A 14,847-nucleotide genomic window follows, 5' to 3' on the forward strand; every position below is an offset into this window, starting at 1 on the left:
TTTATTTAGAAACTTTATTCTTGACTTTACAGCTTCGTCTCCTTAAGATAATGAGTCAAACTGATCCAATTAAAAAGCCCTGAACACACCATAACAAATACAGCATAAAATACGGTCAACGACGTAAATTTACATCAGAGGTCTTTAGTTTTCTTTACTGGGTGTTTTGTTCAACAAATGTTAGTACAGACTGTGCACGTTTCTCTTTTGGAATCATTTTTAGTGGTATAGGTAAGAAAGATCATCGTTGGAAAATAAGAAGAAGAATTTGCAATTAGCCCCTTTACTGTGTTTTTTATTTTAAATTCTGAATCAGCACCCTTGTCCGGTTAGTAGCGACTGGAGTTGTCTGCTGTTTGGCTGCTGCTGCGGCTCACAGGAACTCAGATGATGAGGTCTTTATCCACATCCTCTGCAAACACAAAGGAATCATTACGGGTTAATCAGCATCTTTAATTCAAACAGAACGCTGCAGAAAATAGTCAGATAAAGAGCTGCGATGGCCTTCTTCACAGCTAAAGAGCTCGTATCTTTATTAAGAGTTGCATTTCACTCCCTTAAGACTACAGCAGATCATGTGAAATGGGGGGGGGGGGGGTTCGATGTGGTAACAAAGATGCTGCGTTTTACACAAATGTGCATCTGCAGCTCCGTCATAAGAGGGTTAGAAACATGTATGTGAACATCTCTGACCCAACATGCCCCCCAGCTCCTGGTGCAGGCCATGGTCATCTCCCACCTTGACTCCTAACTGGTCTCCTAACTGTTCTCCTAACTGGTCTCCTAACTGGTCTCCTAACTGGTCTCCTAACTGGTTTCCTAACTGGTCTCCTAACTGGTCTCCTAACTGGTTTCCTAACTGGTCTCCTAACTGGTCTCCTAACTGTTCTCCTAACTGGTCTCCTAACTGGTTTCCTAACAGGTCTCCTAACTGGTCTCCTAACTGGTCTCCTAACTGGTTTCCTAACAGGTCTCCTAACTGGTCTCCTAACTGGTTTCCTAACAGGTCTCCTAACTGGTCTCCTAACTGGTTTCCTAACAGGTCTCCTAAATGGTCTCCTAACTGGTTTCCTAACTGGTCTCCTAACTGGTTTCCTAACTGGTTTCCTAACTGGTCTCCAGCCTGTGAAACCTCTGCAGATGGTCCAGAACACGGCGGTGCGTCTGGTCTTGGATCAGCCTAAAAGAACCCGTCCCCCCTCTGTTCATTGAGCTCCTCTGGCTGCCCTTAGCATCAGATCCAAGTCCCTGATGTTAGCTACAAAGAGCTTAATGGAACGGCTCCATCTACTTGAATGCTCTTGCAAAGGCTTCTGTCCCAACTGGGTCCCTCCGTTGGTCCCAGGATTGTCGTCTAGCAGCTCCTACACCACGCCTAAGACAATCCAAACTCTGTTCATGTGTCGTCCCACGATGGTGGAATGACCTACCGAGCGCTACCAGAACAGGGGCGTCCCTGTCTATCTTCAAGAAGCTCCTGAAAACCCAGCTCTTCAGAGAGCATCTCCTATCCCAGCACTTACCTTGTACTTCCCTCCCCCCTCTATCTCTGCACTTTATCTTTCTGCACTTCCTTCTATGCCTGCACCCTATCTCTACTCTGTCCCCTCTGACAGAGTCGGACTCCTGGGTTCCTTCTATGGAGCTTATTGTTAGCTTTTTATAAAGCTGTTATATCTTCATTTGTAAGTCGCTTTGGATCAAAGCGTCTGATAAATACAGAAACAGAAACTTAAATTAAATCTTCTAATCGTCTAAAATCAGCAAAGGTCCAGAGAAGGCTGCAGAGTTTCTGGAGCTAAACTGAGATCTTCCCTCTGAAAGAGTCTCTGGGGTGTTAAACAGCAACAAACTAATAGTAATGAGATGCAACCGAGTTTAAAACGAGCTCATTTGACACATCTGTTATAATCAGTTAAATAAAGGTTTTAAATTCACCGTAAATGACTGGATTCTGTTTCTGGGCCTGTTGCCTCGCAGTTTAACAACATGCCACAGGTGTGTGGACCCGTCTGAGGTCTCTTACTGTAGAACCCACTTCTCTGGAGATGGGCCCACAGGACCAGACCAGACCAGAACCAAAGCATATCACTGACAGAAGGGTCCCCAAATAAAATCTGAGACGAGCTAAAGTTTGATGCACGGCTTCCCACTGAGCCAACAGGAAAGGAACGAGATTATTATTATTTATTATTAATTAATCTGGCGCTTTGTAAATAAAACTGAATTGAATTGAATTGGTCAAATGTTAACTGGCTGAAAGCTAGCAGAGCAAAACTAAAGCTCCGATACAAGCGTCACCTCAGATTATTCTATATATTTATGACTCTATCTCTACTCTGTCCCCTCTGACAGAGTCGGACTCCTGGGTTCCTTCTATGTAGCTTATTGTTAGCTTATTGTTAGCTTATTGTTAGCTTATTGTTAGCTTCTTATAAAGCTGTTATATCTTCATTTGTAAGTCGCTTTGGATAAAAGCGTCTGATAAATACAGAAACAGAAACTCTATGCTTGACCGAATAGTTCATAACACATTGTTCTGCAGTTATTTCAGTTTTACTCGGACTTTAAGGTCAATATTGAGAATCCTGGCACCCAAAAGAAAATCCTTGGTGCAAGTAGGACCCGAAAATTAGCCAAAATTCTACAAAAAAAGGTCACATTTTGTCTAAAAATGGATTTGTCAACCAATATTTCACAATGATGTGGTTGAAGATGCGCCTTTATGACAACATCTGCACTTAAATTAACCAAATAACTGCTAAAACTTGAATAATAAAGTCTTCTATCTGCACTTCCTTCTATGCCTGCACCCTATCTCTACTCTGTCCCCTCTGACAGAGTCGGACTCCTGGGTTCCTTCTATGTAGCTTATTGTTAGCTTTTATAAAGCTGTTATATCTTCATTTGTAAGTCGCTTTGGATAAAAGTGTAATAAAGGTCGTCCACACTCACGCTCCTTGATGCCGAAGCAGGCGGCCCACTCCTCCAGGGCGATGTATTTATCGCCGTCAGCGTCGCACGTCTCGAAGAAGCGGGTGGTGCAGTGCTCCATGGGGATGAGGGGGGCACGCAGGGGGGCGAGCTCTGAGTGGGTCAGGTATCTGGGGATGAACACAAACACAATCAGGGCTTTAATATGTGTGTGGGGGGGTAATACAGAGCACAGCAGCAGGAAGTGTGTCACACTGTGAGCTCAGAGGCTGCATCCCTTCCATGTACGTACTCATCGATGGGGTGCTGGTCCAGCTGGCCGAACTGCCAGTGGACGGGGAAGATGTACATGTTGTAGTTCTTCTCGAAGTCGTGGGCCAGCAGGTCCAGAGAGTGCTGACCCGCCTGCAGCCTCTTCTCGTTCTCGTAGATCTTCTTCACCTGAAGGATTGCAGAGACGCGGTTCATTTAATCAGAGAAGCTTCTCCTGGTCATCAGCGCTGATTATGAATCCCACGGGCTTCATTCCCAATGAATAATCACCCAAAAGCAGTGAGAAGAGGTTTGTTTGGGGGACGTTTGGAGCTTTAAGGTTTTATGAAGGTTTGCAGCCAACTTTTCTCTGGTTTTCAAATACATGTGATCTAGTTCCGACTCTGTGGAGCCGTGCAGAGTTTATATGGTTAGTTTGAGCTTTCAGCTAAATGGAGAAGAGCTCAGACTGTTTTTCGCTCTTTGTTGATAAAATTTATTCAGTTTATTGGCTGAAAGAACTGCAGGAAGGTCCCTGAACTGCTCACAGCATATAACAGCCTCCTGTTATTAACACCGGGTCGCATGTTGTGGACATTATTTCCTATTATTAACAGCTGTTGCTGCTGTTTTTCTTAGTTTAGAAGAAAAAGTACATAGTGTATATATAGATATATACAGTATATATAAGCTTAATAAGCCCAACAGGAGGAGACGATCATCAGTGGTGTGAATAAGATTATTTACTTCTTCTTCTTCTGCATCTCAGGTGTAACTGCTTTTTAAAACAAACATGTTTCTCACCCTGAGTTTCTGCTTCTCGGTCAGCAGGTTGTTCTCCTCGTCGCGCTCGTAGAGAGTCACCAGAACGTTCTTCAGCCAGTCCCTCATCCGCAGGGGGAACTCGCTCAGCTCGCTGTCCAGGCAGGGCTCGATGTCTGTGGGAAGGGAACACAGAGGCCTCATTTTCTGCTCTCCAAAAGGTATTTCGCACAAAAACAAGAGGTTTTAGGGACGAAACAGTCGCTAAATACTTTGCTTCAGCAGAAGCCTGGGAGTCCCACGTGGAAAACATGCAGATTAAAGAGAAAATGTCTGTTTATCGACTTTAAACCTGCATTAGATGTTGGAGTTGATGGAGTCAGAACTTACTTTTCCTCCTTTTTTTTAAATTATGTGACGGTTTTATTCATCCTGGAGCAGCTGAATGCAGTAAAACAGGAGCCAAACCTTTTTAAATATTGTGTTAAAGTCCCACTCTGTTGGACATCAGAGTTGTATTGAATTAAGGCTCATTTGAATCCTGCAAACAGTGAACATGAAGCCAGAACTTACTTTTCCTCCTTTTTTTTAAATTATGTGACGGTTTTATTCATCCTGGAGCAGCTGAATGCAGTAAAACAGGAGCCAAACCTTTTTAAAGGTACTGATACTGTTGGACATCAGAGTTATATTGAATTAAGGCTCATTTGAATCCTGCAAACAGTGAACATGAAGCCAGAACTTACTTTTCCTCCTTTTTTTTAAATTATGTGACGGTTTTATTCATCCTGGAGCAGCTGAATGCAGTAAAACAGGAGCCAAACCTTTTTAAAGGTACTGATACTGTTGGACATCAGAGTTATATTGAATTAAGGCTCATTTGATTCCTGCAAACAGTGAACATGAAGTCAGAATTCAGCCATAAACGTCCCACATCCACCCCCTGAATCCACTTTTCTGCCTGAGTCCTTGACACTGCCACGATCTCCATTCAAACCCCTCGGCCCTGACTCATCTCCTCGTGTTCAGTGGAAGAAACGCTGCGTGTCCTGACGGGTTCTGACGGGTTCTGACGGGTCCTCCCTGCTGCTGAGCTGCAGCCCTGCAGGGCCCGACATGTCGGTCCAACCCAGCCATCAATCCCAGCAAAGCCAGCTTTCAGACTCTGAGAACTAACGGCACAGCTCAGCTGCAGCTCTTTAACTTCTCACACATGTGAGACGAGCTGAGTGGGAACACAGCAGGAACATATCACACGTCTGATTTCTCCATGTGAGCAAACAGGAGCAGAGTTTAAAAGAGAAAGTGTCAGAACAAACACCAACGAGCTCTCAAACCCGCTCAGTGCACGGTGGGATGGTTTAAATCGCAGTTTTCCACCTGAAAACAGTGCCATGTGCAAACAAAGGAAGCGTAATTTCACTCGTGCTTTAACCCTCAGGCCGGGCTGGATTAACAGCTCAACCCAAAGCTGGAATTTCACGGCTCTTGTCCCGGTCATTGACTGTAAAACAACGCCGTTAAGCAACTTTATTTCATGTAGTTTTAGAGTTTTGACACTTGTAGTTTCTTCAGTTGTTCTGATCGATTCGGTTCATCACAAATTTATCTGAAAACGGGAGGAAATGTGCAGCTTGATCATTTTATTTTTGACTGAAGAAGCCACATTAACAGCTAATAACTGCAGTTAAAGTCATTTTCTCTGAAATCAGCTCCTCAGACACTGATGTTTGGTCCGGAAACGGCTCAATTCTTTGTTCTTTATTCCTATATTATATTTTATATTTACTATAATATAATGTTATATTATATATAGTACCACAGAAATTTGGCAAAGCTTTATGTATGTATTTGAGTGTGCATTTCAAAGCCAAACCACGATATTTTCCTCATTCTAACGTTATTCCCTGATCATAACCAATACTTTCTAATTCCTAACCTTAACCACGTACTTTTTATCCAGTAAAAGATAGAAGTAGAATAAAAATAAGTAAAACCGGCGCTGTGGAATGACATTTCCCTGTTCTAGTTTATGTTTGGCGTTTTTGTTTTTTCACTCGACAGAAGGCTAAAAAATCAGCTGAGAACACTTCTCTGTGCCTCAGAAAATGAAGGAAACAGTATCTATGATATCTGTGGGATTGAAAGTTAAACCTGATGAATTTCTTTCTGAACCAAAACTCACATTTGCAGGGTCCAATGTAGTCGAGGTGCAGCTTGTGGCCCTTCTTGGTTCCCTCCAGGGCGCACTTGGTGGCGAAGAAGTGGCAAGAGGAGTCGTAGGTCTTATTGTCGGTGCCGCAGACCTGGAAACAGGAAACGGCTCAGTGTGAGGGGGCGTTTCGGAGTAGATTACTGTGCTGTTCACAGAAAACCAAGGTTCTGGTTTACATACTATAAGCATTGATCATTTTTGATCACATCAGACAAAGATGGAGGAGCTTAGATTTGAGATTTGGGGAAATAAAAAGCCAGAGAGTAGCAAAAACACTGAATTTAAACGTGTTTGGTGATTTTCAGGTGTCACATGAGCTAAAATAAGTGGAAGACTTGCTGTCCCGTGATTATATTCAGGCTTATTCTGAACTTACATGCTCGTACTCGGCCTCAGCAGCGGGGCAGGTGGAGGGGTCCTGGCACACACACATGGGGGTGTTGCTGTCATCGACCTCACACACTTTGCCCTTCTTGCAGTGGTAGTTCAGGCAGGCATCTGCAGGGAAGAAACAGAAGCTGAGCTGAGCTTTTACTTTTATAGATTCTACTTCAAACATCTTTATCTTTTAATCAAATGACTGAATTCTTCAGGAGAGAAACATTTTCTTCAGTGTTATGAGCTTCTTCTTTTTGCTACCAGGTACCAGGTTTACATCCCAAAACACACTTTGGTTCATGTCATGTTTGGGTTTGAAATGCTTCTTTTTGTCTACATTTATATATAAATCTGTCCTCTGGCATCACTCTGTCTCAGTCTTTGAAGGATCTGTCAGTATGATGCTTATGATGCATCAACAGCCAGAGAAAGCAGGCCATGTGCCATGTAAATTACATAAGAACGTCGCTCCGGGTCTGAAAAGAAGAAACAACAAACAAACACGTTGCAAGTCGTCTGAAAATCTAAAAAAACCTGGTAAATGATTGCTTAAATAGTTTCTAATGACTGAATTACTGATTTAGCAGAGCTGCCCTGCTCAGAACAGCGTGTACCAGCTGCAGATACTGTGGCTGTGGCCGAGCTGCCTCTGAAAGTTGGGTGGAACATATAATCACAGCCGTCTGCTTGCAGAACGAGACAGTCTGTCATTATAACTGTTTGAGGCTTCGCTGAAAGCCGTGTAGCTGCAGGATCTGCTGAGTAAGACACAGCTAAATCAAACACTGCAGAAAATATGAGTTACTGAAAAGATTTGTGCAAGTTGGAGTTCAGTTTGTAGAAAAACCTTTTTATAATGTTGAAAACGCAACAACAGAAATCAATAGTGAGAAAAGACAGCATCTATGACACTGAAAAACACTAATAACAGTGAAAAGTTATTAGATTAATGGTGCAAATTATAAGACCCTCAGCACCTCCTCCCACAAAGAAACTGCCTTCAGCAGCAAAAATACCTAAAAAAAGAGACTTAAAGACGTAGGTTTTCTTTTCTGAGATGGAGACAGCTTTTTCGGCAGTAAAGGATTTAAATCTGTTCACGTGGAGCAGAAAGTGGAAGATTGTGTTGTGAACATCCTGTTGCAGCTGGAACTTTTAGCTGATTCTGTGTCTCGGCGCACACTGATGAGGTGCTGAGACGCCTCTGCTTGGTATGTGTGTGAATTACGAAAGAGGAACAGAGGTGGATTAAGGACGATGTCTTTGGTGAAAGAGCTTCAGTCTTTTTCAGCGTTTAATGAGCGCCATCGGCTCGGATTAATGGATAAATTACAATAAAACTGACTTATTCAGCTCATGTAACGAGCTTTATCCGACAAGAAAACGGATCGGGTTACTCGCGATCGAATTAAGACCCGAGATAACTTGATCCAAGCGTAGACAACAGCGGTTTGGATCGAGCGTTCTGCGCATGCTCCAGATTTTTCCCGCGATCGTCACCCGGAAGTGGAAGGAGACGATATTCCTGTTGTTGTCGTCAGAAAGAAAGAAACAACGCGATGGAGAATGCGCCGTTGTGCATCGTCTGTGCCATAACCAGCTCATCACAGATGGAGAGGGACGCAGCTTCATCTCGCTCTGCGTTCGCCATCTTTCTGAATGCCTGAGTTTGTTGTTGTTGGTGGTGAAGACGTCAACAGGAAGTGGCTCTATTAGCGATAGCTGAAATGGGGACAGCGCCACCTATGGTACCGGGGTATGACATGCTTTGTGCCAGTGATTCCATTCATTCACCGCCATATATCCAAGGATAATTACCCTCAGATAAGGAGCAGAACCCAACTGTAGCTGTAATCCAGTTAATCTCATCATGTGGACCCACTGACTGTTAACCGTTTAAGTGCCGAAATGCATCAAGCAACCACACTGAATAAAATAGATCGAAAGCATGAGAGCATAATTCCAGGGGAGCAGACGGATGTGGGGGGGCTGTGAGGGTGGCAGCCAGTAGTAATGATGACTGCTGTTCATTAGGAGCTTTAATGAGCCTGTTAGCTATCAAAGAGACAGAGATTTGACAAATGCTGAGCCCACTGGTTTGTTCCGTGGGCTCAGTTCAGTGAGTTGCTGTCCTCTCCCTGACTGATGATTTCACTGATAACAAATCAAACCAACAGATATGAACCCTGGGTCTCGGCCACGCAAACGGCGTCAGGACAGAACTAAGATCACTGATGTTCAGGTCGTTTTTATGTGGATAAGATGACAAAAAACATGAAAAATGAGCAACTTCACCCATAGTTCTGCTGAGGTTTTAGGGTTCGGGTTAAGTGAGGAGTTTAGTTTGGATCATTATAAAGGAATGGATTTACAGGTTTTAAATATATGAAAATAACACACAGTTTGAAGGCTGGTTTATACGTGTGTGAGGGGAGTTATGATGAGAACAAACAGTTAAACAGCAAGTCGTGCACTTACTCTCAGCAGCAACATCTTCAACAACATCGATGGCCTCATCAAAGTCTCCAACCTCCACCTGCACTGGGTTGGCTCCCACCTCGAGCTCCTGAGGGAGGTCAAAGGTCAGAGCATGAGAAGCTAAAGTTCTCCGTGGATGACTGGAGTCAGAAAAGTGTTCACTGTAATCAATAAAGACGAGTCCGCCCTGATGGCCAAACGCAGGCTGTAATATCCAACATTTACAGGCAGCTGGGCCCACATGTGGTGAAGCTATGAAAAAACCAACGGCTTCCTGACCAGCTGAACCAGAGGCTAAAATTAACAGCTGTGGGATCTCTGGTCCCGCTGGACCTCTGGAGCAGGAAACCATAAAATGTTCACACGAAAGCTCAAGTTTTTTTCTACAGAGCAGTGTTTGTCACAGCTGGTTAGGGATGGCATTGTGCTTTAAACTCTGAAGGTTACTCTGACAGCAGGGCTTCAAAGGAGGAACGAATCATAACTTCATGTATTTTAGAGACTTTGCAGCTCGAAACAAACATTTAAACCAAATTTACACCTGAAGATCAGGACCGAACAGGAAAGAAAAATCCAAATATGAGAGATTATCAGAGATTATCAGAGAAAAAGCAGTTTTTCTCTGACTATCCTAAAGATAAACTCAAAGGAAAAAGATACTCTTTGGTTTAGCTGCCCAGAATTCTTCAGAGGTTTGAGGGAAGACTTATTTTCAGGCTCCACAGGCCACAAAAACATTGAAAGCCACCGTTTTAACTCCCAAATTAAAACCATGGTGGCTGGTTCAGAATCTAAACAACTGGAAGCTCATGCAGCAGCTTATCGTTTGATTTCCACTGAGTGAGTTGTTCAGCTGTTGATGTGGACGAGAAAACGTCATGTGAAACAACGCCATCTTTGAGCTAAAACCCCGAAGCTCCGTCACAGATTAGATTTGAGCAGCAGCGTGGCTGCAGACGCTAAATCAAGCTCACATGACAGTAAAAGTATTTGAGTAGATTATCCTTCCAGCTGGGAGATAAACAACTATGATGTCGTCACATCTGTAGATCTTGAAACCAAAATAAGAAGTGAATGATAAAGAATTAAAGTTTGTTTATCAAAAATCTGTCGCTCGTGGTTCCTCGATCGGAAAATCTTCACCTTAGAATAAAAACACATTTTTGTTGTATCTGATCAAAGGGCCCTCATAGAAATGCATGGAACCGACTGCTTGTATTCTAAGAATCCAGCCTGCCTGAGTTGGAGCCGCATCTGTACTATCGGACCAAAGCGAGCTGGTGCACGTCAGGACAAAAAGCATCTCCACTCACACAGGGCCTGAGCTCAGGGATCTTTGCCCAGACAAATGGCCTTTGTGCCAAACTCTGGTATGAAGTGGCGCCAAAGAACGGATTTACCTCTGGGTAGATGTGGCGAGACTAGCTGCTTAAAAACAAGGGAGTTAAGCAGCTCTCCTGCTTATTCTTTCTGCTAAAACAGACGCATGAATGGGGGGGTTATGAAACAGCTGTGGAGCTGACCAAGCTGGACATCCAGAAGACAACTGGGAAGGTTTGTGAGAAATGCAAAAAGCCACCAAACTTCACAAAAACTTCCCAAACTAGCCTCCAAGAAGACATTCCAATGGTTGGACATTTCTGAGTGTCCTTGGGCATCGACTGCAGCCCTCTGCTGCCGAACCTAATTGCAGGTTAGGATTTTTTCTTCTTTTATAAGCTAAAAGAAAAGCTGGAAGTGTTCATCTGATGTTAACCACAGTTTCATACAAACAACGTACAGTTTATGCACCACATACAGGTTGGCTGACACTCACAATGAAGCTAGTTCCAGCTAAACGTGGCTAATGGCATTTCTACAGTTGCCATGGTTACTTTCCTGCATGCTGATGACGTTCTCCTTTGCAGGGAGAGCTTAAGCACAGCAGAGAGGGAGGAAGAGGGACCTACAAAGTAGAATTATTCAGTTGACCTTCTTCTGAAAGTGTGTTTTAAATGGCTGTGTTTAAATAGCTGCTTTTCTGTAGCAGTTCCAGACTTTCACATGGTGTGTGTTGGAGTGATATACATCGAAGGAAGTGTTAAATTGTTTTAAGAAAGCCATGACTGATGAGCGCTCTACACCAGAGGAACATCTGGACTGACCTCATCAACTGGCTCCTCAACAAGTGGCTGGTCTGTAACCAGCTCCTCCACAACGGTTTCCTCCTCAGTCTGCAACACACACACATTATAACACACTTGAATGAAGGAATTTAGAGGCAGATCTCACAGATTATCCCTAAAATGTGACACAGAGTTACAGAAAAACAAACATTTCATCTGAGCTGATTTTATATGCGACTGCACACACCCACAGGTGAAAATATACAGGAAGTCTGCAACAGAAAAGGATAAAGACTGCAGAGACACAACTTACAGGAGCAGCCATGGCGTGGCCAGCCAGGCACAGGAGGAAGACGATCCACAGCCTCATCTTCAAAGTCTGTGAAGACAGAGAAAGCCGTTTATCCAACATTCACATTCACTTATCGAGCAGAGCTGACTTCTTTCAGGGAAGGTTTCCCACATTTTCCCCAGAGGAATGAAACAAAAACACAGACATGAGCAGAAAAGTGAGGGCGGGGGTTTCCCAGGCTGATGCTGGGAGTTAGACGAGTCTCAGAGAGCTTTATGTGGCACCGTGGCTGAATCAGAAATGTGTCGAAATGAAACCATGAGGAACATTTAAGTAAATGTGACTAAGCTGTATGAGCTCCCCCTGACAGACCGATGAAGCTAATCATGTTACACACTGCATACAGCGTCTGGAAAGAGCTTAAATTCCACAGGCACCAAAAGTTAGCAAGAACCAGACTGGAGCAGTGTTTCTATTTCCTTAATAATTAATCTAAGATAGGAGGGGGGGGCGGCATCTAACAGCTGTGCAAAAGGTCAATCAGGAGATGGAAAGTCTGTCAAGACAACTGAGAGCAGAGATGAAGAGTTAATAAAATGCTAAAAATACTCTTTGTGTGCAAAATGGAATTAAATGAATTTATACAAGAGATTAAACTTAAAATATTAAAGTTTGTGTCCAAATAAACACCATCTGCAGTCATTTTCAGCTTCAGGTTGTTGATTCCTCGTCAATAAGGTCTTTACTGTTAGCTTTAATAAGTAAAAGGAGGGGGGGGGGCATCTAACAGCTGTGCAAAAGGTCAATCAGGAGCTGGAAAGTCTGTCAAGACAACTGAGAGCAGAGATGAAGCTCTTTTTAGTCGGTTCCAGGACAGTTTTACCTTCGAATAAAGGCTTGTGAGGACCATGGTGACATTTCTGAAGCATCAATTCCATCTTTTCTCACAGATTAATGCTCCAGTCGGACATTCTTTGCTGTGATCTGCAGCAGGAAGCGTTACTGCAGGTCCATCCTTTATAAACGAGGTTAGAAACGTGGCAAACTGTCGGTTTTTAGCCGGTTCCAGGATAGTTTTACCTTTGAATAAAGGCTTGTGAGGAAACTGACTCATATGGATGAGATAATTAATCTTAGATAAAAACAAGCAGGAAGCCAAAGTAGGAGAAGAAGAAGAAGGAAATGTTGAGCTTTTTCTGGGGGCCTGAATTCTCTCAAAGTAAAGTTTCTTTCTTCAGCGCTGTAGCAAGAATCCTGAATCAGGAGATTCGGGTCCTGCAGGTACTGCAGGTCCATCCTTTATAAACGAGGTTAGAAACATGGCAAACTGTCGGTTTAGCAACAGAGTTGTTCAGTTTTGCTTTAATAGTCTTTTGGAAGTGAACTCATTGGCCAGGAATCCATAGAAAGATCATTTTATGCTGTAAGTCTGTTTTAACACAACATACCTAAACCTAACTAATTACACTTTAATCCTAAAGCAACTCCACCATCAAACTTCTCCAACCTCCTGATTTGGACTTTTTTTGCCCTTTAAATGTAATAAATGCTGCTTTCACAAGTCTTTTTCCTCCTTTCTCCAGCTAACTGGGTGACGAGCTGCCCAGAATAACTCGTTTCTGGCTAAAATCACTTAAACGTAAAGTTTCTTTCTTCAGTGCTGTAGCAAGAATCCTGAATCAGGAGATTCGGGTCCTGCAGGTACTGCAGGTCCATCCTTTATAAACGAGGTTAGAAACATGGCAAACTGTCGATTTAGCAACAGAGTTGTTCAGTTTTGCTTTAATAGTCTTTTGGAAGTGAACTCATTGGCCAGGAATCCATAGAAAGATCATTTTATGCTGTAAGTAACGTCTGCTTTAACACAACATACCTAAACCTAACTAATTACACTTTAATCCTAAAGCAACTCCACCATCAAACTTCTCCAACCTCCTGATTTGGACTATTTTTGCCCTTTAAATGTAATAAATGCTGCTTTCACAAGTCTTTTTCCTCCTTTCTCCAGCTAACTGGGTGCCCAGAATAACTCGTTTCTGGCTAAAATCACTTAAACGTAAAGTTTCTTTCTTCAGCGCTGTAGCAAGAATCCTGAATCAGGAGATGATGTGGGAAGGCATCTCTAATCATCTCCCACAGCCCATGTTGCACAGCTCTAGCTGCAGACTAATGAAGCCTCTAACAAACCCTCAGTGTGGCCTGTGTTCAGTGGCACATTGTGCTGAATTTGTCTGTGGTTGTTTGTGGTTTTGTTCAGAAGATTCTCCCAGAACATCGAGGCTTTCTCTCACCCTGGAGTCAAAGCTTGAGAATCCCCGCTGTAAGGGGCTGGGTCGGCTCATTCTTCTGCTGTTTGGCTGGAAACGTAAACAGCTCCGGTCTTTATGTGCTCAACATTTTTCCACGACCTGAGGCAACATGTTTTCACTGGTTTTTCCACCCGGCCTCCACCTTCCACACAGCTAAACACACTTAAGCCCCCTGACAGGTAAATAATAACTGTGATGACTGAGTCCTTAAAACATGAAGCAGGAGGTAATGTTCACAGTGATGTGAGCCCATATCGGCAGCATGTAACACTCAGTTTTCATCCTATATGTGTTCAACAATGTTGGAAAAATTATATAGTTATACTATGACAGAAGAGTCCCTCCATCTTTTCCTCTTCTATGATTCAAGCAAAAGAGTTTTGACTCTGGTACTAGTCTTTCCCATAATATTAACTGGTGAGAAATGCCTTTTTCCCATAACATTGAATGTTCCTTCCCATAATAATGAATGGGGAGAAAAGCACCTTTTCCCATAACATTGTGTGATCAGCAACATAAACAACATAAATAGCTGGAGCACCATTTTGTCGGGAGACAACTCTGAGCAGCTTCCTGACAGGTTGTGTGGATTTGTCTCTTTCTTGCAAGAAATAAATGTTTTGTGTTAATCCAGCGACTCTGAGCTTAATTTTGAGAGAATTTTTCTGACAAACATCTACCACAAAATGACCGAAATGGAAAAAGCTGCAACACATTCTCAGAAGTAAAAGCTTTTGTCAGGTTAAGGGAGCGGCTCTGGTTTTCATTCGCATGAAAGGAGGTTTTCTGATGGTGAAAGATTTCAGGAGATAATGTGGACGACTACTTATTTTATTTAAACTCAGCTAAATCTCTTCCACTCTTAAACTGAACCATTGCATCAGCCACGTCTTTATTTATGAGCTGTCGACTTCCCGATAAGACTTTAAATGCCGCGAAAAAAAGAAGAAACACTTTCATACACAGGGCTGAACAGCAGAGGTTCCAGGTTCAACTCCCGGCTGGTTCTGTCTGTGTGGAGGCTGCATGTTCTCCCCGGGTTCTCCGGGTTCTCCGGGTTCTCCGGCTTCCTCCCACAGTCCAAAAACATGCTGTCAGGTTAACTGGTGACTCTAAAGTTGT

General features: G+C 43.2%; 1 protein-coding gene across 1 annotated transcript in view; it reads right to left on the reverse strand.

Moving 5' to 3' along the window:
- The window catches only part of sparc (secreted protein, acidic, cysteine-rich (osteonectin)), a 29,093-nt gene continuing 14,246 nt past the window's right edge, over positions 1 to 14,847 (reverse strand). The window contains exons 2-10 of the mRNA XM_072395130.1: positions 11,438 to 11,503; positions 11,152 to 11,232; positions 9,020 to 9,098; positions 6,540 to 6,661; positions 6,134 to 6,254; positions 3,991 to 4,124; positions 3,227 to 3,375; positions 2,956 to 3,104; positions 1 to 412 (exon numbers count right to left, since the gene is read on the reverse strand). Coding sequence (XP_072251231.1) covers positions 384 to 412; positions 2,956 to 3,104; positions 3,227 to 3,375; positions 3,991 to 4,124; positions 6,134 to 6,254; positions 6,540 to 6,661; positions 9,020 to 9,098; positions 11,152 to 11,232; positions 11,438 to 11,494 — 921 coding nt within the window. The 5' untranslated portion in view covers positions 11,495 to 11,503 and the 3' untranslated portion in view covers positions 1 to 383. The remainder of the gene's footprint in view (positions 413 to 2,955; positions 3,105 to 3,226; positions 3,376 to 3,990; positions 4,125 to 6,133; positions 6,255 to 6,539; positions 6,662 to 9,019; positions 9,099 to 11,151; positions 11,233 to 11,437; positions 11,504 to 14,847) is intronic.

Source organism: Leuresthes tenuis, unplaced genomic scaffold (genome assembly GCF_036924035.1).
Source record: "Leuresthes tenuis unplaced genomic scaffold, fLeuTen1.0.hap1 SCAF_11, whole genome shotgun sequence".
Taxonomy (NCBI): domain Eukaryota; kingdom Metazoa; phylum Chordata; class Actinopteri; order Atheriniformes; family Atherinopsidae; genus Leuresthes; species Leuresthes tenuis.